This window comes from Tasmannia lanceolata, unplaced genomic scaffold (assembly GCF_043159265.1).
Source record: "Tasmannia lanceolata isolate RefF3 unplaced genomic scaffold, GAP_Taslan_0.1 ptg000024l, whole genome shotgun sequence".
Classification (NCBI taxonomy): domain Eukaryota; kingdom Viridiplantae; phylum Streptophyta; class Magnoliopsida; order Canellales; family Winteraceae; genus Tasmannia; species Tasmannia lanceolata.
Window position 1 is genome coordinate 3,630,167 of NW_027518701.1, and position 23,221 is coordinate 3,653,387.

Here is a 23,221-nt window from a genome sequence, read left to right on the forward strand (position 1 = left end):
TCAGTACGGATACGAGTGTCGGGATCCGACACGGGTATCGAGTGTCAGATTCGGCAAACCTCGAAAAGAAATATTCGTGGATTTGCCAAAATATTTTAACCAATTCTCAAATTTTATTTTTTATATAATAATATGCTTATAAGAGGGCGAGCCTTGGCGCAACGGTAAGGTTGGTCCATTGTGACCTGGTTGTCACGGGTTCAATTCACGGAAACAGCCTCTCTGCAAAGCAGGGTAAGGCTGCATATAAAACTAGCCCTCCCCAGATCCCGCAATGGCAGGAGCCTCGTGCACTGGACGCCCTTTTTTATATAATAATATGCTTATAATAAGTAATATATTGAAAAGGTTAAGTAGATATAAATCTTTATTTCAATTTAAGAAACTTACTATTAGGATGGGTAAAACTCAAAAGGCGTGGTAATTGTAAAGTTGTGGTCGTGATATTCAGAAAAAGCATATAAAAGAGATTCCGCGGTGTCTTAGGGGATCCTGAAGTATTGGAATCCGAGGTGTGTCGGACACGGATTCTCTTCCCATTTAGAAGAATCCATTTAACATAGGTCAGCAACCTTCCACACACATAATGCCACAATAAAATGCTGAGTTGAATATTGATTTTGCAGGTAAACATGACATGAAGGGGAGAACAGATCAGGAATTCTAAAATCACCGGATAACCCACAAAAACAATGGATAGAAAATTGAACATGAAACACATTAAAATATTTATGTACAGAAAGAAATAATTCTAATACCTCATCTAGTATATATAGAGGAGCTGGTTTGAAGAGAAGCAGTGCCAAGATAAGCGAAAGTGCAAGAAGAGATCGCTGACCGCCACTAAGTTCTGATAATGACTGCTTCCATACACCTCCAAATGCAACACGAACCTCAAGACCATCTAAGAAAGTGCATCCCTCGTGAGGTTCAAGCTTAGCCATCGTGCCCGGTAATAGGGTAGAAAAGATAGATCCAAAATCACTGTAAAGAAGATTTGAATAGAAAATCAAATTGAAATATGAATTACCAAACACATAAAAGTAAAATAAATAATTACATTAAAAATCGCTTGCTTTAGATCTGAGAACTCACTTGTTCACTTTAACCCACGTAACTTTTAACGTTTCCTTTTTCTTTTCATCTAGCTCTTCAATCACATTCTTGATTTTTGACTTGTCATTCTATGAAAGACGAGTTGCAATAAATAACAAACAGTATCTGACAAGAACAATTAGATAAGAAGATACTCTTTCAAGTGGTGTCGACAGAAATGTACCTCGATGATATTTTTCTTTGATATTAAGTTGTTGTATTCATCTTCCGCTTTCTCAAACATTGCCATAACTTTTTTGTTGACCCTCTTCTCAAGGCTTCAAGAAAAAAAGAAAATGACCAAAAATCATATACCTTATGAGGAAAAAGAACACATGAAAAGAGCAAAAACTCTATATACATCAAATGAATAGTGCAAGAAGCAAAATAAGAAAATCACATACCCAGATTGTTCAACTTGTAGCTTTTCCAATTCTTCCCTAAGTTTATGAGGGTCGCGAGAAGAGAAATCATAATCTGTCCCACTTTTTCCAAATAATTGTTTCTCAGTTCCAATCCAGCTATGTTTCTCAAGTAGTTTATCTACTTTGGAAGAGCAGTCTTTCTGTTCCATCTCCACCCGTTTCACCTATTAAAAAATGTGAAAAAAAATACATCTACAGATAAGAAATCATGACTTCTAGGCCAAGCATTTTACATAGAATTCCTAGGAATAACTACTCTTAGTACCTCATTTTCCAGTTTCTTCCTCCCCACATTAGCGTCACTAAGTTTATGTTGGAGCTTCTGCTGGTCCTTAACCATGCAGCTAATCTGGGAATCACATTCTTTCATCTTTGAACGACTCAAATTAAGCTCAGACTGAGCCTGATCATATTCCTTCTTTATGGAACTAACCTGGAAAAAGAAGAGTTAAAAACAGGTATGTTTTTGAACCATTGTTATAAATCTCGGTTGGGTCCGAAATCATTTAAATTTCGGATTTCGGTTACAATTTCGGCCGAAACTAGGTCATTTTGACCAAAATTGTAATAATTTCAGCCAAAATGACCGAAATTTGCAAAAAAAAAAAAATTCAGTCCGTTTTGGTAGAAACCGAAATTCAAATCAATGTTTTGAACACAGCAAAAGATATGTTGCATACCTTGCTTGTGTGGCTCTCTACATCTACAGTGAGACTGTTAATCTGTGCCTGTAAAGAGGCCAACTGGCTCCCCAAGGACGTGTTCTCTTCAATTAATGCATCTTTTTCCATAATAAGCTTTTCTCTTTCATTCTCATGTCCCCACTATCATGCCAAAACAAGTCATAATGATGTGAATAAGCATGGAATAGTCATTAAAATCATACAACCAGCATGAAATCAGTTTGTTTCTTGTCTATGAAACATTACTTCACAAAAGAAATTTAAGCCAGAAAAAAATTTGATTGAATGATGATGCAGTTCAGCGGTTGTATTCAGTTTCAATGCATGCAAGAGCTCTAGTGGTTTAGGAAATATGAAGCAGACTGTTTTAGCTAAGTGAGCAATGTTAATTGTAGCTCAACCATGTGCAAGCTCAAAGAATTGAGAAATAGAATGGGAGAAGATAGGATGGCCATTTAATTTATTAATTAAAGTAACTTAAGTGACTAATACAAGTAGCAACTATCAATTACATGTGCTTTCTTATAATTTGCGATGTTACACGAGTAATTTTTTTTCCTTGCATCAAAGTAAATTCTGTTCCTGGGGGACGGGGGGAGTTGAATTAAACGTGAACTTAAATTTGATTGATGTAGTGCCAAAAGGGGATGAAGTGATGCACTCTTTGGGTCGAATGAAATATAGATAATTGAACATTGGAAAATAAACATGTCGATTATGATCCAATATGGGGTTAAAAATAGACCAGAAATAAGAATTTCAATATAATAAATGAAGGTGATTGGACTAAAATTCGAATTCACGTGAAGATTAAAGATAGCCCATGTTCAAATAAGGTGAATAGATCTAGAGATTTAAAATGTATCGCGGAAGATAACATAAATGACTGAGAATTGTATGAAGATCCTAATGACCATGAAAATGAATGGTCCAAGGAAAATCAAGGCTTTACAAGGGACTATGACAAGCATGGGAATGAGGACAGCTTTGAATGATTTGTGGTTGAATGTGGAACAAAAGATGAGTATTATACGGATAAAGGAGTTGAGACTATAAAATGCATGATACCGGCCAGTTATAATAACTTTATTTGAAGAAGCATGTTCAAAACAATGCATGGCTGAAGGATACTATGACGGTAGACTGAGACAGAGAGAGAGGGGGCGTGGGGGTGGGGGTCGTCTACGAAATCAGAACATAAAATATTCAGCAAAATTTCACGACGGATGGAGGCAACCTCAGCACAAACTAGAAGTCGAGTGGCCTCCAACTTAAAGGATTAATCATCCATGTGCAACACCTGCCCTAGGGGGGTTTTGAAGATGGAGTGAAGATTTGAAGATCTCAACCAAGTCAGGCATCGAACGGAGCTCATTGAAGATCATGTTCAAGAGAAGACTCAAGAGGTGTAAAATCCGATTATAGGTTGTATCTCTAACACTCTTGATGTTTTCTCTATCAATGCACACGCTCTTGGACCCCTAAAATTGATGTTTTTAATGTCCACGAGAGAACCCAAAAGGATTGCAAAAGAAACCCTAAAAAATACTTGAAAAACTCAATTTTTGGAATCGACGATCGACCGACCATACGACCCTGATCGACCGACCCTACGACCCCGATCACAATGAAAATAGAAGAAGTTTCTTCTTCTTGGTTCTCTCTTCTTCTTCTTCTTCTTCCTAATATTAACATGTAAAGTCATTTAAGTAAATGTCTTTACTATTTACATGTAAAGTCTTCTTCTTCCTAATATTTATTGTCCATTTACTAAAGATTTATATGTAATTAAAGGAATACCCCCATTTGGATCTATTAAAAATAGTTTCAAGACCCAAATCTAAAAGGATAAAAAGTCAACTTTCCAATTCTAGTACAAAATTCAAAAAAAAAGGGTCGGGTCAAAATCCTAACTTCCAAACGATGGGGTATTTTTCTAATTTTAAAAATTCATAAAATCTATCATGTCCAAACATTATTAAATCCCAAAAGTCCGCCAAAAAGTCTCATAATTAGGTCTCTAAAAAAATTTCATCTTGTCAAGCACTGGTCAACGCACTGGTCAACACTGGTCAACATGCTGGTCAACATAGGCATTTTAGCTGATAGTGATTTTTTTAAAGTAAATGTTGGATCTTCTACATATTTTGTTCAATTAGTTGTTTCTTCCATTTTTCTCACAATTTCTAATTTTTATTTATTTATTTTTTCATATTTTTAACTATTAACAAAAGTTTCCCTCGTCGTAGCGGGACGAAAAGTTTAGAACGAAACGGACGAAACACCGAAACGCTTCATTCCGGTAGCCAAAACGAAACGGCGAACAAAACGGAATTTATAACTTAGATAGTAGGCTTAGGCTATGGATCTCTAAAACGGTTTCCGGGCTTGAGAAGGGTACGAACATGCAATAGTTTTTTCTAGTTTTATGGTTCAAGAACAAAGAAAATAGAAAATCTAGTTTACTAACCTTGTTTCATGGTTTTAAATTTCGGCCGAAACGTTTTGTTTCGGCCGAAATATTTCGGTTTCGGTGGAAAACGAAACGAAATTCACATTGAGTTGGAAAAATACCAAACTTCGCTGAAACGTTTTGGAAGCACTTTGGTGAAGTACAAATTTTCACCCGAAATTTCGAAAATTTCGGAAATTTCACTGAAATTTTGGTGAAATTTTTACAAGATTTCGTACCGAAACCGAGACATTTCGGTTTCACTGATAACCGAAACCGAGATTTAAAACCTTGCCTTGTTTGTGCTGATTTAATTGAAGAAATAGAAGAGAATAGATGAGAGAAGATGGGTCCAAACCACAAGAAGAAGAAGAAGAAAGCCCAAATTTCTGGCTTCAAGCAAAACGTCAATTCTATTCAATATTCAAAAAGTCCCTTACATTGCTTTCATAAGATGCATTTATAAGAAAAGAAACCCTAGAAGATAACTTTAAAAACTAATCTCAACCATTCATCTAATCCAAAATAAACTAAATAAAGTTAAAAACTAACCTAAAATTGTAATCCCGTAATAGACGTATATTATTTCCTAAAAACACTCATAACTTGTTCACATCACATCCAAATCATGTGATCTTGGGCTCATTAGATAGGCAGTTGAAAAGCCTTTCTAATAATACCAAAAACACGCCAAACGGATGAAATTTGATGCTTAAAAGTAGGGTACACATAAAATGACGAAAATAGAAAATAAATAATATAAAAAAGACACCCATGTCTGAGGCCCATGCTAAAGTCTCCACCATCAGTCTCTCCCACGTCAACGCTTGTAAACCTTGAATCCACGCCCATTGTTGATGTCCCCATCATGTTTTTCTTTATCGCTACCTCAGTTTCTTCACCTTTGAAAATATTGTTCTTATTTCTTATTTTCTTGGGTATTTATGGCTGAATTTTATTGTGAGGAGCCAAAAACCTTGTACAAAAAGGTATTGGCTTAAAGTTTTGTGATTTTATATTCCTAGAGTTGTTTCTAAATCGCTTTGTTACAAAATGTTGTATGACCGGTCATACAAAAATAGAAATTGGTAATATGTCAACAAAAAAAAAATAATGGTGCTTCCATACCATCAGATACATAGCAGTTTTAAGACCCATTAGTCACCATCCATAGTGCAAGAGCATTCACTAGGATGATCCCAATGCTGAAGATATGAAGGGGCGATTTATAACAGATTGCAGAACAGTTTTTAAAGGACCAAGATCAAAAGATGAGTGGATAAAAACTTCAAATGAGATAAGTTCTGATCAAGCCGTCAGATCAGGGCTTAAGAGTCTCATTGAAATCAGCGTGGATCAAGCCGTGAGATTGGGGTTTAAGAATCTCATTGAAATCAGCTCAATGAGCATTGCAACACGCCGAACTTGGTGAAGATGGGCTATAAAAAATTTATACTTCGGGAATTTCAACAAAATTAAATAATGGTCTTAATCATCTTCCAAATGTGGATACAGAAACCTTACTAGATGAGAAGAATGACCAGTCAATAGATTAAAAAAAAGGATGGATAGCTGAAGAATAAGCATGCTTCAAAAATAAAAAGAAATAAGCACATCTCTTAATAAAAGTTTTTTTGTACACGACCAATTTAAAAAATATATATCCTACCTTGAGATCCTTCGAAGCTGATTGCATCTGAGCTTTTACTGTTTTAATCTTTTTATCCAAGTCTTTCAGCCTGCCTTCTCGATTATTACCTTGTTCTTTGATTGATTTTTCAAGCGATGACACAGTAGATCCATAGTTTTCATACACAAGTTGCTTTTCTTTTGCTTCCAGGTTTGCTTCATCAAGCTCCTCCTCTATCTTTCTTACAAATTCAGCAAGCTACGATGCAAATGAAAAAGTAATATCTTAGTAAAAAATAGCCAGCATGAATATCCAACTCTACGAAATGAACTTTTAGTTGATGCACTAACCTTATGATGCTCATTTTGCTCAGCTCTGCTTTCAAAGAGAGAAAGTTCATAAGCTTTAAGTTCCAACTGTGATTTAAGGTTCATGAACTTTTTCTGAAGCGGCAGAAGCTGCATAATCTGCAACAAAAAAAATCAAAACCAAACACTACATTTGAAATAGAAATGGGAGTACTGATTATAGGATGTATACAGTACATAGACCTCAATACCAGAACTAAGAGAAGACTAATGTGCAAAAATAGAAAACAAAAGTACAAATAAAAGTTTATGGCAGTTGGAATCTTGACACTAATGACAAAACTGATATGTTGATAAAATGTGTACAGCTCCATCTAGGTCTCGAAAATCCATTAGCCACTATACTGCTAAAAAAAGACTACTTATCTTACGATCGAAATTCTGCCCTTATTCATTTGAAAGAACGTTTCAATTGACAAACCTTGGGGAAAAACATAAAACTTGTTCGGTAAATCTTGATAGATTTCATCGCTCTATTTTAAACTACAGGATTTTCTTGTTTTTTGTTTTCACATGATTCATCCTATACATTCAATTTGTCAAATTGATAGATATTTTTCTAGAGCTGTCTCTTTATTGAATTCCACTACTCATTTGAGTCGTTATGTGATCCTGTTGTTCTCACCCAGTTTTATCATCAGGATTGGAGAACATGGAAAAATGAGAGTTTGCAAATGAAGAGACCTAAGTCGTGGGGGTGGGCAATGGAAGCGATTCATTTGGAGGAGATGACGAGCCACGTCAATCTCTCATGTTTTAATTTCTTAGTTTTCATATAGTAGATGGAACTTTAAGTTTTTGCACTCTTTATTTCCATCCTTTGAATATGGAACTCATGTAAATGGATTATCTTAAAACTTTGGAATAAGATTCATGTGGACATGTTAGTAGTTAGCATTAAAAACATAGTGATCTCTAACAAGTTTTGTTGCTCGTAGCGACCCGTCAGATTTGGGTCGTTACATAGCCATATTTATGATGGAATGAATGACAATTAGATCATTGTAGGCATGATTGACCCTCTCTTCTTAGTGATGCTAGGAACTATTAAAGGGGCAATGCCTTGCAGATTTATAGTGTGATGTGATTTCATTGAAGATCAAAGGAGTGATTCTTTAGAAAGAAGTGCGATACTTCATATCCTCTCTAAATTTTAGCTAAGAATCAAAAAAAAAAACCCAAAATCTTCTCTCTACTATCCTTACTCCATCCCTGTTCTTTCATCCTAATTTTCTTTTTCATTATCTTCCCAATTTTCATTGGGTTTTGTACCATAAATCCAGTCCCTTTTGGTTTTCGAAATCCAAGGGTCAATGAAGTGATTCCTAGATACTCAAATTTTAAATTCTAACCGTAGACCCTTAGAAAAAATACCCTAGATATGTATCACACCAAAACCCAGTTTTCTAAAAATTTCAAAACTCAATGAAAACTTTGATTGGGCAGATCTATTTGATCGACGATCAGATCTGGTTGATTTCTAGATATAATATCTTTCACCGTCCTCTATCTCATATCCAATTTAAAGAGTCAACCAAAGATCGGATCTCTCCCTATTACCAGGGCCACTTGCTACTCTTGCAAGTTTTTCTTAATCCAAAAATTAATTTTTAGATCCTTCGACTATCATTGTTTCCTTGACCCTACTCATTTCTTCTTCTTTTTTTAATTGACATTTATTATTCCAAAGCGTGCCAAATAAGGGACAAGTCCCCTAACAGCCTACAACATTACCACCCCCTACATACAGTAGGATTAGCTTACATAATCGTTATATGCTACCCATCCCCATTCCCCATTACATTACCCAAAAGCCTAAATTGTAACGAATCCAAACAAAAAGTGCCAAAAATTGCCAAATTTGTGGGCCCCACCAAGCAAGATCCATGTCTGCCAAACCACATAGACTTATCCACCACATTCCAGCTGGCGAATTCGGTTTTCAAAAATCCCGCTCGAAGACCTAGAGCTATCGTGCGCCCTAACCGTGCAGATAGCCACCAACCCATCTTCACCACCCGATCTCCGGCGGCCTCCACCTTGCACCACCACCAAGCTCCGGCAAACCCCCATTAAATCTGGCAATATAGCTGTTTCTACCACCATCCCCTCCATTTCCTACTTCCACTAACCCCAAAAAGTCAAAACCCGGCAACCTCCATTACCGTTGGCCACCAAGCCCAACTTCAGACTCCCTCATGGTACTGAGTCCGGAACCCACAGCCTCCTACAATCAGATCCGGCAACCCATTGCCAAATTTGAAAACCCACGGGCCTTCCACAACCACCCACGGCCTTCCATGAGGCCACTACAGGAGAGTCACCCTCCAGATCCGGCTTCCATGACTCCAAATCCGGCCTCCATGGAGGAACGACTCCAGCTCCGGCCAACATCACAGCTGTGTGTCAGAGAGAGAGAGAGAGAGAGAGAGAGAGAGAGAGAGAGAGAGAGAGAGAGAGAGAGGGAGGGAGAGAGACATATCTGAGAAAAAGAGAGAGGGCGAGAGAGATCTAAAGAGAGAGTGAGAGAGAGAGTGAGAGATCTGAATAGAGAGGGACAGAGATCTGAAGAGATAGAGAGAGAGAGAGAGAGAGAGCTGGAGACAGAGAGAGAGAGAGAGAGAGAGAGAGGGAGGGAGAGAGACATATCTGAGAAAAAGAGAGAGGGCGAGAGAGATCTAAAGAGAGAGTGAGAGATCTGAATAGAGAGGGACAGAGATCTGAAGAGATAGAGAGAGAGAGAGAGAGCTGGAGACAGAGAGAGCGAGAGAGAGACCAGAAGAGAGAGGCGGCCAGCTCCCCTCCCTATGGTTTCTGTCGCCTTAGGGGAGAGCCAAAAGGGGATTTCATTTCATGTGCAGGTTCTCCCAAATATTCAAAAAACAACCAACTGTTTCTTGCAACCATTCAAAAATTTAAAAAAAAGTACGGTGACTTTCAAAAAGTGACAGCGGTGCAACACAAGGATTTCCCAGGAGGTCACCCATCTTAGTACTATCTCGCCTAAGCACACTTAACTTCGGAGTTCTGATGGGATCCAGTGCATTTGTGCCGGTATGATCGCACCCAAAAACCATTCATTGACCCTATTCTTGATTCTTGAGCCTTAGAGAAACCATTAAAAGGCCTTAACAAAATTTAAACAATTGGGACAGTCTCATTCCCTTTGTTCTTCAATCTTACCCCCAAGTTGTCCTACACCACATACTTGAGATGCACAATGACTTCATCGTTAGAAGATAACATACACAATAAAGATAACATATTTAAAATATTGATAGCAAAAATGCCATCAAATTGCCAAGTAGAGAACTGTGTAGAATATATTAACGTTTAATTAGTAATAGGCAGACTACGTAAACAAAGCGACAACCAATAATGTAAGAGCAAACCTTGTCTTCAATATCTGATAACCTCTTTTGGTGAATGCGATGTTTTGATTCAGCCTCTGCCAAGGCATGAAGTTGCCTTAATAACCCCCCACCATTTCTACAAGCACAAGATATTGAATTAGCAAATTATTTATTAAGAAAGTGAAAACACTTAAAAAATATTCAGTTCAAAATAGTAGTTTAGGCAAGAAAATAAGGAACTATCATAGAAGAAAAGTAGGAGATATGGCAAGGACAAAAGAATAAACAAGAGCAATGTTGTCATCTTTTGTATCGTTCATTTCTTTTTTAAAATGGTATCTTTTGTAACATTCTTAACTGCCATTTTATTACATGATGTAGGAAGTTTAGTTCGTAATATTTGTAACTTTATTAGCAATGTAAATAGCATGACAAGGAGGTAGTCACATGCATTTCCCCTCATAAAGCTTTATGATACAAAAGCAAGACAGATAGGGATCCTCACTGACACTTTTTTTTAGGAATTTTTCAAAAGGATATAATTTTTTGTGTGCAAAACTTATATTTCCCAATCATCTCCACCTTTTCAGCATATTAGGGTCCTAGTACGTTAAAATTCAACCTTAAATCCAAAAATTACTTGCATGCAGAGGACATAATTTTGATTCTATGTGAAACCAATACTTGATTCAAGGCAAAACTCTAGGATTTGGAAAAGAAGGAAAGCATACTTACAGTCCAACATTGAGCATTAATAGATAAATTCCTTAAATATTAAAATCTTGTGCAAATCTAATCCTAAAATGAAAAGCATCATATCCTAAGGCATTTACTTCTAACTCAAATTCAACATCAATGTCATTCCACTCTCTAAAATCACATATATGGGAATTCAAAAATCTATGTCCAATAACGATTCAATACAAAGCAAAAATCGGTGTTGAACATAGCATAGACACTTCAGATATAAAACCAAAAAACAATACAAGACAAACATCTATGCCTCCAAAACAGAGTGAGACCTTTGGAGGGTGGTGTTTATCAAGTATGAAGATCTATACAATGATTCAGCACATTTTAGTTCACCAATTAAGAAGACCCATTCAATGATTGAGCATATGTAATGGCTATGAAAATCCACTCAATGATTAAGGATATTAGTTTATAGAACTAGTGCAAGCCCATCTTCAAGCTCACAAATATATATATATATATATATATATATATATATATATATGAAGGAAGGTAATCCCCTTCCGGCAAGATCGTTATGCGCAGCGAAACAAAAATCACATAGAACTTTAAATTTTTTTTTTCGATCTTGCAATTGCCCAAGATCCTAGACTCTAGATTAGATAATTATGTTAATCAAACATAAAGAAATACCTCTTTGAAGAATAAATAATGGACCACGCTGCTTGATCTACTCCTCGAACGGTTGCGATTAGTCAGAACGTCGTGAACCCCGCAAGTTGAACCGATGGATTCTTTTTCTTTGCTCGGACTATTGTGGATGTAAATAACTCTTATTCACCTCATTAAGGTCTGATCTAATCAGTACACTTATGGTAGAGAATAGAGAAATTGATTGGAAGCCTTTCTCTTTGAAACTATTTCAATTGGAAGAGAGAGAGAGAGAGAGAGAGAGAGAGAGAGAAATGGAAAACGAGTTTCCAAGGGGTGGGGGAAGCAAGGGAGAACGAATTTGGAGTATTCCTTCTTCAAAATTTCGTTCAGCCCTCCCTCCTATATATAAAGTAGAGTTTTGGTTTGATAAATCCTTATTTCTCTCTCCCAATTCCTATCCAATTGAGAAACAAACTTGAATTGAGACTCCTCGAGCCATTGGGACTCTCCCAAACGTCCAAGGCTATGTGGGGACACCGTAGATACATGGGAGACAATGTATGAAGTCTCTCTCCAGCCCTTGTGGCCTTATCTCATAAGAATTGGTGTTGGAAACAAATTGCTTGCTTTGTAGATCCTACAATTTAGCAATTCTTATCCAACAAGGAATTTGAATGCAACTCAAAGTCTTTGAACAACTGGAACTCTTTTCCCCAGCTCTCCAACTGATTTGGGAGTGTGGTGGGCCCCACAAACCTTATCCAAATGTGTAGTCCTATCCCAATTCCCAATTCCGCAACTTTTGCAAAACCGGTTTAGGAATAACTATCCTCATTTGGATTCCACATTATTATGCTTATTATTAATCAAATTTATAATACATAATAATGTATAATAATTAAATAATAAATTAACAATTTAATTAATTAATAACTCACATCCAATGGGAGTTATTTCAACTCCAATTTGTCTTCGAAAAATTATCTTATTGTCTCTTGTTACTTACTTAACAAAGATATGCATATCAACATATATATATATATATATATAGTTAATTAATATCCATATTAATCTAACGGATCATATCCATCCGTGCAATTACATAAGATGCGGAACCCTGATCCGTTTGGATGTTATCGAGTCATTCGTGTTATGAGTGGGATCGTCGCAGGGATCCGACGGTCGATCCTGCAGAACCCTATGGTGGGCCCCAATGCAATCTTCTCAGTAGTTAAACTACACTCGCATTAAGTCAGTGGCCTCCATCGAGACGTAACCCTGAAGATAGCCGTCAGATAATGTTACCCCTAATCACATCATGTATGTGCAAGTTATTTCTTCGTAACTACATCTACTGAGTTGAGTCATACGGAAGGTGGACACCATTTACCCCCTTGGCCCACTCTTGGTATACCATTTTGGTCAAGCGGTGTTCGGTCTCCAAATGCATTTGTAAAATCCTTTGAAAACTTTTTAATGTTTCATAAAACTTTCCAATAAACATTTTATCAAATCCGCTTGGCCAAGCTGATTAATAGGCCTACCACTCTGACAAAATTGTAGATGTCAATCCCTAAATTTTAGGGCGAAGAATCCCTTGTTGAGTATGACTATTGGTCTCGAGGGTTTGCTCTAGGATATAGCTCTATCCGAATGTGACTCTAAACTAGAATCACTATGAGATAAACTAAGACCCTAGAACGGGCCGACAGACCAATAAGATCCCTCAAGTCTAAGGACATGTGAAGGGTCCTGACTGAAAGAACAACTTTATACTCCCTTGTCCACAAGTTGATCTTTATTTGATCCGGTTTGGTTGTGCGACCCAATCGTCGCACCCACTCTTCTTGCTTAGGGTCCACTACTCAGATGACCGAGATAAGTCACCTCACGACACGTGCATGTAGGCAAGACTGGTGCTAGTTGTATACAGAAAGAGATGTATAGTCTCCTTCCCAACTAGGAACTATTAAGGCTTGCATAGAACCGAGATGCCATATCTCCTTGCTCCCTTGGATCTGTGAATCATTTGTGAAAGGCATTTCTACTATGCTACCTAAGGACGAACATGTGTCAATAAACAAGCACACCACACACATTAATTATTATAATTACCCATTCATGTCATAACATAAATCTTTATTGATTAGAAAATGTCATTTTACTGGCCTTTCAGGGCATATACTCTAACAATATATATATATATATATATATATATACTAGTCCCCATTTTTCATGTTCCTTCAATGCATGATAAAAAGAAAATTTTTGTGTGCTCATGTGTAGGAGGAATTCCTTCAACATAAAATCCTCCAAAAATACAAAAGGCCAAGGTAGCTTCTCCACATCGAATCAGAAGATATTCAGGAGCTCTGACGTATATTGATGGGTATGAGTTCAAGTGTCGAAATCCAAAATTATAGTGAGTTTTCCAAAAACCCAATGAATGTATGGAGATTTCATACCACGAGCAAGAAAAGTAATCTACAAATAAATACGAGTTCAAGTGTCGAAATCCAACATTATAGTGAGTTTTCCACAAGCCCAATGAATGTATGGAAATTTCATACCACGAGCAAGAAAAGTAATCTACAAATAAATATATAACTCTTGGAAAATGCAAATAAAGGAAGGTTAAACTTCAAAATGGACAAGTTGGCAATAAGCAATATTCATGCATAAGCTTGAGGGTAGGGCTAGCAATTTCACCCGGAAAAGCGGGGATCCGCCCCGCTTGGGGTGGGGATTCCCCGATTTGAGTGGGGAAGGGGATTTAAAAAATTCCCCGGTGCGGGGAAGGGGAGGAGAAGGGGATGGAGTTCGCCCCGCCCCGCATTAATGCCATTTTTTTCTTGTATTTTTTTAAGTGTTTTTTTTTTTTGGGAAAACTACTAGAAACCCCTTAGATCAAAACATATCTACAAGATTCCCCCAAAATTTTCATAATTTCCATTAGTACAGTTTTGTCCCTGAAATAGCTTTTTATGTTTTCTTTTACCCATAATCCATTGGGCATTGTCCCTCATTATATTAGTATATTACCCTTAGAAATCCCTAAAATCTCTCCATCGAACCATCACTGTAAGGCAACATTAAATTCTTTGAAAATTTCCCTCCCCCAAATAAAGGCAACATCTCTCTGATGAGTGATGAGATTTTATATGGTGTGCGCTCCTATAGTCCATTATTTTTCAAAAAGTAATGTATGGGCTACACCATAGGATGATCCAAACCGTCCATTTGATAGGCTACAATTTAAAAGTACTTTACAGGCCACACCATAGATCATCCAAACCGTCCATTTGATGGGCCACAACGTAAATAGAGTGCGGCCCAAAAATCATTTCTATAGGATGATTGCAACCCTCTGATCTATAGAAGGTACCATAATATGCAATTCCTCTATAGATCAGAGGGTTGGGATTATCCTATGGAAATGATTTTTGGGCCACAACCTATTTACGTTGTGGCCCATCAAATGGACAGTTTGGATTATCCTACAATGTGCCCATCAAGTGGAAGGTTTGGATCATCCTATGCCTATGGTAGTATGTGTGCCCATCAAATGGACGGTTTGGATCTTCCTATGGTGTGGCACGTACAGTACTTTTTGGCAAGTGGGATTGGGAATTAGGGATCTGCTAGGGACTACTGATCAATTAAATCAATCTGAGAGCAACCACCTTTGTCCCCAAGTTAATAAAATGAATAAGACAAAATCTTAGCCTATGTGGGTTGTGTGGCTACTCTCACATGCAACAGCCAAGCCACAACATGCCTGAAATGATTGTCCCTAGCAAATCTTTAGTTTTAAACCTAACATTTAACAAAGTAAAGTGACTGTCCCCGAAGGATGCGGGGCGGGGAAGGGGAGGGGATGGGGATTAGATATTTCCCGTGGGGAGGGGAGGGGGATTCCCCACCATCCCCGCAGTGGGGAGGGGAAGGGGAGGGGGAAAATTCCCCGCAGAGGGGAAGGAGTAGGGGACCCCAACATCCGGCCCCGACCTGCCCCGTTGCCAGCCCTACTTGAGGGGACACTATTTTATAGAAATTTAAATTATCAAGGATAGTATTGCCATTTTGTGTAAGCTTTTCTAATTAGCATTTGTATAACATTGTACAAGCATTTTGGTCCGAGCTTTTTGTTAACTTAACATTAATATTGTTAAAGTTTATTTATGTTGATTTATTGTTATTTCTTATTTATTTTTTTATTAGTCATTTTATGTTTTTCTCGCTTATGAGTGGCATAGTATGTAATTTCTTGAGACTTCAAAAAAAAGTATGTAATTTCCTCATACTATAATAGTAAAGCATAAGAGAAAAGTAATGATGATGTATTGAACAGTTCTCTCAACCTCATAACCTGTCCTTCCCCTCTCATCCTTTAATTTTCTCTCTTTCTTCTATATTTTCTTATTTTCTCAACCCCTATCCTGGATTGTTTGTGTTCTTATATTCTATATAGATATAGAAACAAAAGGGATTTCCCTTAATCTAAATGCTTGCAAAGATAAATGTCGATAGATTGAATATCAATAAGAAACTATCACGTGCTGTTTGATGAAAATCCAAAATATGATTGGAAGCAATAAAAACGATGAACTACTTGACAAACATAACAAAAATGTATCAACACAAACAATGTAATCTAGAAGAAATACCACATTAATGACTTACTTGCGAGCACCGCCAGTAAGGAAACCACTTGGCTCAAAAATATCACCTTCTAGAGTTACACTTGTTGTGAAGACGTCTCTATTAAAGGCAACCTGCACCAAATAGATCAAAGATGAAAATATAAACTATGCAAATTTTAGAATAAATAGCTACTTCCATATATATGGTTTGCTAACTTAAATTCAAAACTTATTTTTCTTTCAACAAGAGTAAAAGGTTTATCCCAAAAGTACTAATTATTTAAGGAATTCCCAAAGAAAATTGATAGTGTTGCCGGAACACAACATATAATGTTGCTGGAACTGATTACAAATTCGTGTAACAAATTGAAAGAAGTAGCCTTTGAATTGTTTCTTTTTCTTTTTCTGAACTAACAAAAGCCTTGTCTAGAAAAGATCTATGAATAATCAGCAAATAAAAGAAGCAAGCAAAAATATGTAGTGTGATAGGTTTAATCCTATGATTCGTGGACACGTTGATTTTTTAGAATCAACCCATGCCGACACTTGTCAACACCAACACGTGTGTCGACACGTGTCGACACGTGAGTGAACACGTTTCTTAATGTCGCAGAGCTAGAGATAAAGATAGTAGATCTGAAGACGTTGGCTTTAGCTTTGTTGGATAGTGTATATGCCTAAGGGCATAGTTGTCATTGTACTTTTCTTCCCTTTATATAAATACATAAGTGAGGGGGAGTCTTCTTCAACTCACTTTTCTCCAATTCATCTCCTCTCCAATAAGCTTTTTTCCCATATTTCCCATCAACAAACTGACACTAAGAGGCCTGAAAAGTTTGGTGATGGATAGCTGCTTTGTATGTCTGCTTTCATACCAGTTGGAAGCAGAATGGATTTCATCAATACTGGCAGTGTCATCTTTATTAATGTTTTTTCACTGGTTGTTACAGTTCCCAAAAGAGCTATTAAGACCTTTGGAGAAAAGTAAAACAAAGAAGGGTGTTAATATCAAAGATGATTTGTTATCTATATTAAAGCTTTTTCCACTGACTGTTACAGTTCCCAACAGAGCTATTAAAACTTCAACTGCAGGAGAAAAAGCACAACAAAGATGGGACCTTGGGTCAGATTCATTCGACCAGTGTGGGACTAACATATATGGAAAGAGATTTTACAAAGGAATATGATATATTCACCCCCTTTTTACTTCAGACAGCCCCTCTAGTATAAAAGACTAGACATAAATACACTAGAGGGGGGCTGCCCTAAATAAAAAAAGGGGGGTAAATTTATCACTTCCCTTTTACAAAATAGTAAACGTGGTGCTTTCCTTTTGTAATGTATGCTGAAAAACAGCAAGATGTAGACATAAATACACTAGAGGGGGGCTGTCCTAAGTTAAAAAAAGGGGGGTAAATTTATCACTTCCCTTTTACAAAGAGTAAACATTATCCTACATTTTTTACTAAGATAATGCACATTATAAGGGAGATGATTTTTTCGCACACCCTGTAGGATAATGCGCCCCTTTTAACGTGAATTGTGGGCAGACTTCTACGCTTTTCTTTGCCAAATCTCATTAAAAGGGGGGCGCATTATCCTTCAAGGGGTGCGAAAAAATCAATGCCCCATTATAAATATAACAAAATGAACATACAATTTTATGTAGTACATTTTTTACAAAGATAATGCACATTATAAATTTTACAAAATGAATATCAAAAAAAATTATTAGATATACTGTACAAATGGATAAAATACCATAAAATGAATATAAAAAAATTTAATTAGATATATAGTATATTAGTATATTGGGATAATATATCATAAAGTATGCATTGTATAAACTCTGATATAAAAATGTATAGCAAAAATAATGGATAATATCAATATGGCAATAAATGATACTTAATCCCCTTTTCTATCCATTCGACCACTTTCATCCATATTTTAAAAACAAAACTAATGTATTTATAAACATAAAGGAAAGGTGGCATAAATTAAGGATATGGCCATGACTCTTCTTTGGACCAAGACTAAAAGGTTTATCACCATATTTACTAACGATGCTTAGTATAAGCATCCTAGTTGAGTGGGAAGCTCGCTTCCACGGAAGCATGCTTTGGAAGCTAAATTCTTCTCCCTTCCCAAATTGAGGGAAAGCTTGATTCCTAGACTCTTCCTCTTAATTAAGCGTAGGCTTCCTACTTAGGTGATTATTATTCCTAAAAGCAAGGTTTCCCCTTCTAATAATACCAAAGGAATGTATTTCGATTTTAAAAAACTCATCTTTTCAAATAAACCATATGTGGATATTTTTCCAAAAAATAATCATTAAACCTACAAGTATAAAACTTGTAAAACTATAAATCCATTAAACTTGTAATCTTAACCATCCATGAAGTCCTCTTTACCACTTGTAACCCTAACCTACGTCTGCCCTTCCTCCTGACCAATTTATAACCCAATCTCTTTCAATACAATTCATGTTTGCTTCCTATGAGGTGTAATACTTGCTTCATGTCAACTTGCAGTTTCTCATTTTCAGACCACTCCATGATTTTGCTCCTATGTCACTTCTCACACTCTCGAAACTAAGTGCTTTCAGGAACTTCCAAAGAAAAATCATAATGTTGTCGAAACTCGAAACACAACACAAAGCTTTTCTAACAAATTACAACTTTGTGTGAAAAAATGCAAAAGTAGCATTTCAATTGTCACTTTTCTTTTCAAAAGGAACAAGAACCTTTTTTATAAAAAAAAATGCCTAAGAACAATCTTCAAATAAAAGAAAACAAGCAAAAATAAGAAGTAATCTCATCCGATAACAACTTAAAGACCTATTTTACAAGAACTTTGACAATTTCAATACATGAACATATTTTAAATGGATGATGTATTTTACAGACTTAGCTAGTTCAATTTTCTATTCATGATGAAAATACAATTTGTGCTATATTTGATGTAAAATGGACATATATTTATTGTCTGTGTGCTGAAACGTCACACTGACATTTAGCATTTATGACAAAGGATTTGCAATATATGTTTTCCTAATTGTGCAATTTGGTACGATAATTTATATGAAATTAGGCTCCAAAACAAGCATCCCAAAAATGTGCTGCATTTTTTATAATCATAAGAATTTCATTTATATAATATATATAATACAAAATGCATATACGAAAATGTATTGGATTTATATTATATTGGAATCATAAAGTATGTGTTGTATAAAGTATACACTGATATATAAGTGTATAGAGAAAATATTGGATAATATCACAATAAATGATATTGAAACCTACTTTTCTATCTACTTGACCGCTTTCATGCATTTTATTTTTTTCCGAAACATCCAAAAAACCCTTTGGGGGTTTTCAAAACTCGCCATAAAAGCAGCTTAGGAAGTCCCAACTTATGGGTTGTATCTAAACAAAGAACAACAGAAGGAGAACCTCAAGTTGGGAAATCTACTACTGGTCATGGAAAACTGCATTTTCAAGGAGGTCGATCTCCATGGCCAAAGACCCAACTTGAAAATATGGAGATGCAACCAGATAAGAAAGCGGGCAATTCAAAGCCATGGACTGATGAGATAAGAGCCACGACAGGGAGATCAATTTTTTCATCTTCTTTTACTATTGTCCATGGAATCAAACCTTGATTTCTGCCTGTGAAACTACCAGTTACTCCAAAAGCTTAAGGTGTTAGAGATGGTGTTATTTAATCTTTTATACTTTAACACTCCCCCTAACGTGTGGCCCCTCTTTTTCGGTTTGGCCTACACTTGGCGCATGTGGCCCCTCTTTTGGGCTTGGCCATTGCATGTGATTGTTGCTATTGAGAAGGCTTGAACTCAGGACCTTTGGCTTTGATACCATTTGTTGGGAATTTAATGGGGTAGAACTCACCCCTAAAAGCTAGCCGTTAGAGGGAGGGGGCTCATTCCCTTATAACCCATCCCCATCCACTTCACTTATCTGATGTGGGACAATTTGCTTTTGCGTGGAACCCCAACAATCTCCCCCTCCACGTGGAAGCAACGTGGACAATCTCGCCCTTCTACGCGGCGGCAACGTGGGAACCACAAGATACTACACCGGGTTTTCCGAGATCTTCTCCGAGGGACATTTCTGCCCTCGGAGGCAAACCGGGGTTACCATGCCTTGACCTTTGATACCATGGGAAACTACCAGTTACTCCAAAAGCTTAAACTGTTAGAGATGGTGTTATTTAATCTTTTATACTTTAAACACTCCCAGACTCTAGTCCCCACGGTAGTGGAAGTACTTCATGGAAGTCTATGGAACTCCATGGAAATCTTGGAAAAATCATGGAAGTTTATGGACAAACATGGAAACAATGGAAATTTAATACGGAACTTCAGGAAATGCTAGAATAAGCACAAATACACACCTAGAAACCATCATATAAGCAAGACAACCACCCACGATGGCTTAACAAGATCAAATACTTAGTGACATCTGTTGTCGCGCATTTCTGGAATAGTAAGGTTCGTTCTAAACATAGATATTCCACATGTTTTGAAAGCTGATGATCTTGTCATTTCTTTTAACTTTCAACTTACTCATCTTATTAATGGAATTGACATTGATATTTTTTGGATATATAGGATTTTGTATGTGGGTATATAGTAAGGAATTAAACATCGAATTTCGTTCCCATAGAAGTTGACACAGGTCGGCTGAAACCCATATATGTCAGTGGAATTTTAAGACCATGTTCACCAAAAAAAATCCAACCAATGAGTCCCATCAATGTGCCTATTTTACTCAAAGAGATGGTACCACCCAAATTTGGAATTGCCTGGTTATTCCATTAAAAAATCAAACTTCTTGGCCCTGTTCCATCACCGAGGCAAGTCCATGTGGTTTCTTTGGCCTAGTTACATCATAAACTCGTAATCTAGTCTGAATACACCTCATTAGAGCACCAAGCTATTTTTTACCTATTGATTTGTCTTCATTGTTCTCTCATTTCATAAGACCAAAGAGTCAGAATGGCCATTTGGCCATTCAAGAAAAACATTTTAATACAAGTAAAAGATAGATGAAATAGGGTGGAATGGCCAATAGAAGGTTGCAACTTGCAAACATCAACTCATAATATATGTACATGTCACATAGTGTACACGCGCGAGAGCGCAAGACGTCAAAGATCTCTGACATCTATCCAATGTACCATCAAGTGTTAGAATATCTAATTAGATATATGCTTTTTTTTAAAGATAAAAAGTTCCTCAATAAATACATATAATGCCTAATTTTGTGTTAATCTATGATTTGTGGACACGGACACGAGTGTCAGACACGGCAAAACCCCAAACTTTAGAAACGGGGACACAGCTAAAATAGAAAGTATATGTAATCCTGATTTGTGGATATGGATTCATCTGTCCAGTTTCGACATGGATACGCGTTGTCCAAATGAGGTAAACACAATATTCAATAAAAAAACAGAATGCCACACTTGACACCATACAAAAACATGTCCACACACCCACATTAAGTCTAACACTTCAGCAATACAAGTAAAAGTGTCCAAAGGAGTGCCGACACGTGTGGACACACGTGTCGTGTCGGACATGGCAGGACACGTGAGTCAGCAATAAATTCGAAGTGTCGGCCAAATCATAGGTGTTAATACATATAAATGAGTGGCGTAGAACTAGCTTTGTAGGGTCAAGTAATTTATAAATCACATGCCACTATTAAGCAAGTCAATAGAAACACGAAGCATCATAAAAGACACACCTTCAAAATATGTTGAAAGGACATGGTTACCTAGCACATACTTATTAGATGAAGAATTGTAGTATCTCCTACACATCATTTCTAGAACTAGCCAATCGATAGCAACATAAAAGACGCCTCCAAAATACGTTGAAAGGAATGGGTTACCACTTACCACGCCCAAACTCATTAGATGGAGAATTGTAGTATCTCCTACAAATCGTTTCTAGAGCTGGGCAAATGAAACTCAACCTATCTATATGAGGAGTAAAGATAAATGGGCATCCGAGATAAGCATACCTCCTTTGCGGCATCAAGAGTTTTACAAACAAATGTTGACCCAAAGACATAAGCCATTGCAAGCTGCAATATACATCAACTCATAGTTAGAAAGAAGTAGCATCACGTTCAAGCATAGGTCATCCACATGTCAATCAAGTCATACACCAATTATGATCATATATGAATAAAAGATTGAAAACTGTTCATCATCATTCCAATAAGTATATGCATGTGAATGTATGTTTATATCTATGTATATATAATTCTTTCACCGTACAGACACACCAACATTAAGGACACTAACTTTGATTTCCGTTAGATGAACTTAATCTTAAGATTAAGGTCTCTCTCTCTCTCTCTCTCTCTCTCTCTCTCTCTCTCTCTCTCTCTCTCTCTCTCTCTCTCTCTCTCTCTCTCTCTCTCTCTCTCTCTCTCACACACACACACACACATTTTTTCCATGTGCATGCATCATTGCCTTCCTTTTTACTAGTATAACTCTAAATCAAGGGAATTTGATAGATATAGCTAAGAACATTTTTAATATCGTAATGGCCTCAGCCATTTTGCCCTTCTATATTTTAATATATCATATTGCATGAGTCATATTCAATATCCAGGGATTCTAACCTTACCATCAACTATTGCAGCTTACGAATCAACTAGGAGCCTTTTTTTTGGTAGAGGCTCACTGATAAAATGTACCCCATAATTATAAATCATTCTCTGTACAACTTACCTTAGCAAGATATTATTGACAAAGGTTTTCTATAGTCACTATCAGAAAGGCCTTTTCTCTAGAATTTATTAGAAATTTACTAGCAATATTAAACTAAGGAGAAGTCTTTATAATTATATGTATAAAAATTTATTAAAAAAAAGGAGATTATAATTGATAAAGGGAAATGATAATTACAATTTGCAAGTAACACACTGGTATTTTGTGGTGCCTCGATGTAACGAGCTTGAAGTCTCAAAGCTATCCTGTGAGGGAGTTAGTGATGTGAGTGAAGGTGGGTGACACCGTGACAGTTTGGTAGGAAACCTTTCAGCTATTCTAGGTTGTGGCAAATCAGAGTTACCTAACTTCTATCTTGGTTTCCCATTATGGGTTGGCAAGCCAGGTAAGGCTCTTTGGAGCTCAGTGATGGAAATATTTGAACAAAAGTTGTTAACTTGGAAAGGAC

At 36.7% G+C, this 23,221-nt stretch overlaps 1 protein-coding gene and 1 non-coding gene across 3 annotated transcripts in view; both read right to left on the bottom strand.

The window, feature by feature from the left end:
* Positions 1 to 23,221, bottom strand: part of LOC143857295 (structural maintenance of chromosomes protein 2-1-like) — a 56,309-nt gene that overhangs the window by 20,097 nt on the left and 12,991 nt on the right. The window contains exons 8-18 of one of the 2 annotated variants that reach the window (XM_077367714.1): positions 22,053 to 22,115; positions 16,037 to 16,128; positions 10,046 to 10,142; positions 6,636 to 6,752; positions 6,325 to 6,543; positions 2,201 to 2,344; positions 1,786 to 1,953; positions 1,500 to 1,684; positions 1,280 to 1,373; positions 1,096 to 1,184; positions 759 to 984 (exon numbers count right to left, since the gene is read on the bottom strand). In XM_077367714.1, coding sequence (XP_077223829.1) covers positions 759 to 984; positions 1,096 to 1,184; positions 1,280 to 1,373; positions 1,500 to 1,684; positions 1,786 to 1,953; positions 2,201 to 2,344; positions 6,325 to 6,543; positions 6,636 to 6,752; positions 10,046 to 10,142; positions 16,037 to 16,128; positions 22,053 to 22,115 — 1,494 coding nt within the window. The remainder of the gene's footprint in view (positions 1 to 758; positions 985 to 1,095; positions 1,185 to 1,279; positions 1,374 to 1,499; positions 1,685 to 1,785; positions 1,954 to 2,200; positions 2,345 to 6,324; positions 6,544 to 6,635; positions 6,753 to 10,045; positions 10,143 to 16,036; positions 16,129 to 22,052; positions 22,116 to 23,221) is intronic. The other variant, XM_077367716.1, reaches the window with a different exon arrangement.
* LOC143857463 (5S ribosomal RNA) lies at positions 9,604 to 9,721 on the bottom strand. The gene has a single exon (XR_013238661.1). It is a non-coding gene; the product is annotated as a 5S ribosomal RNA (ribosomal RNA).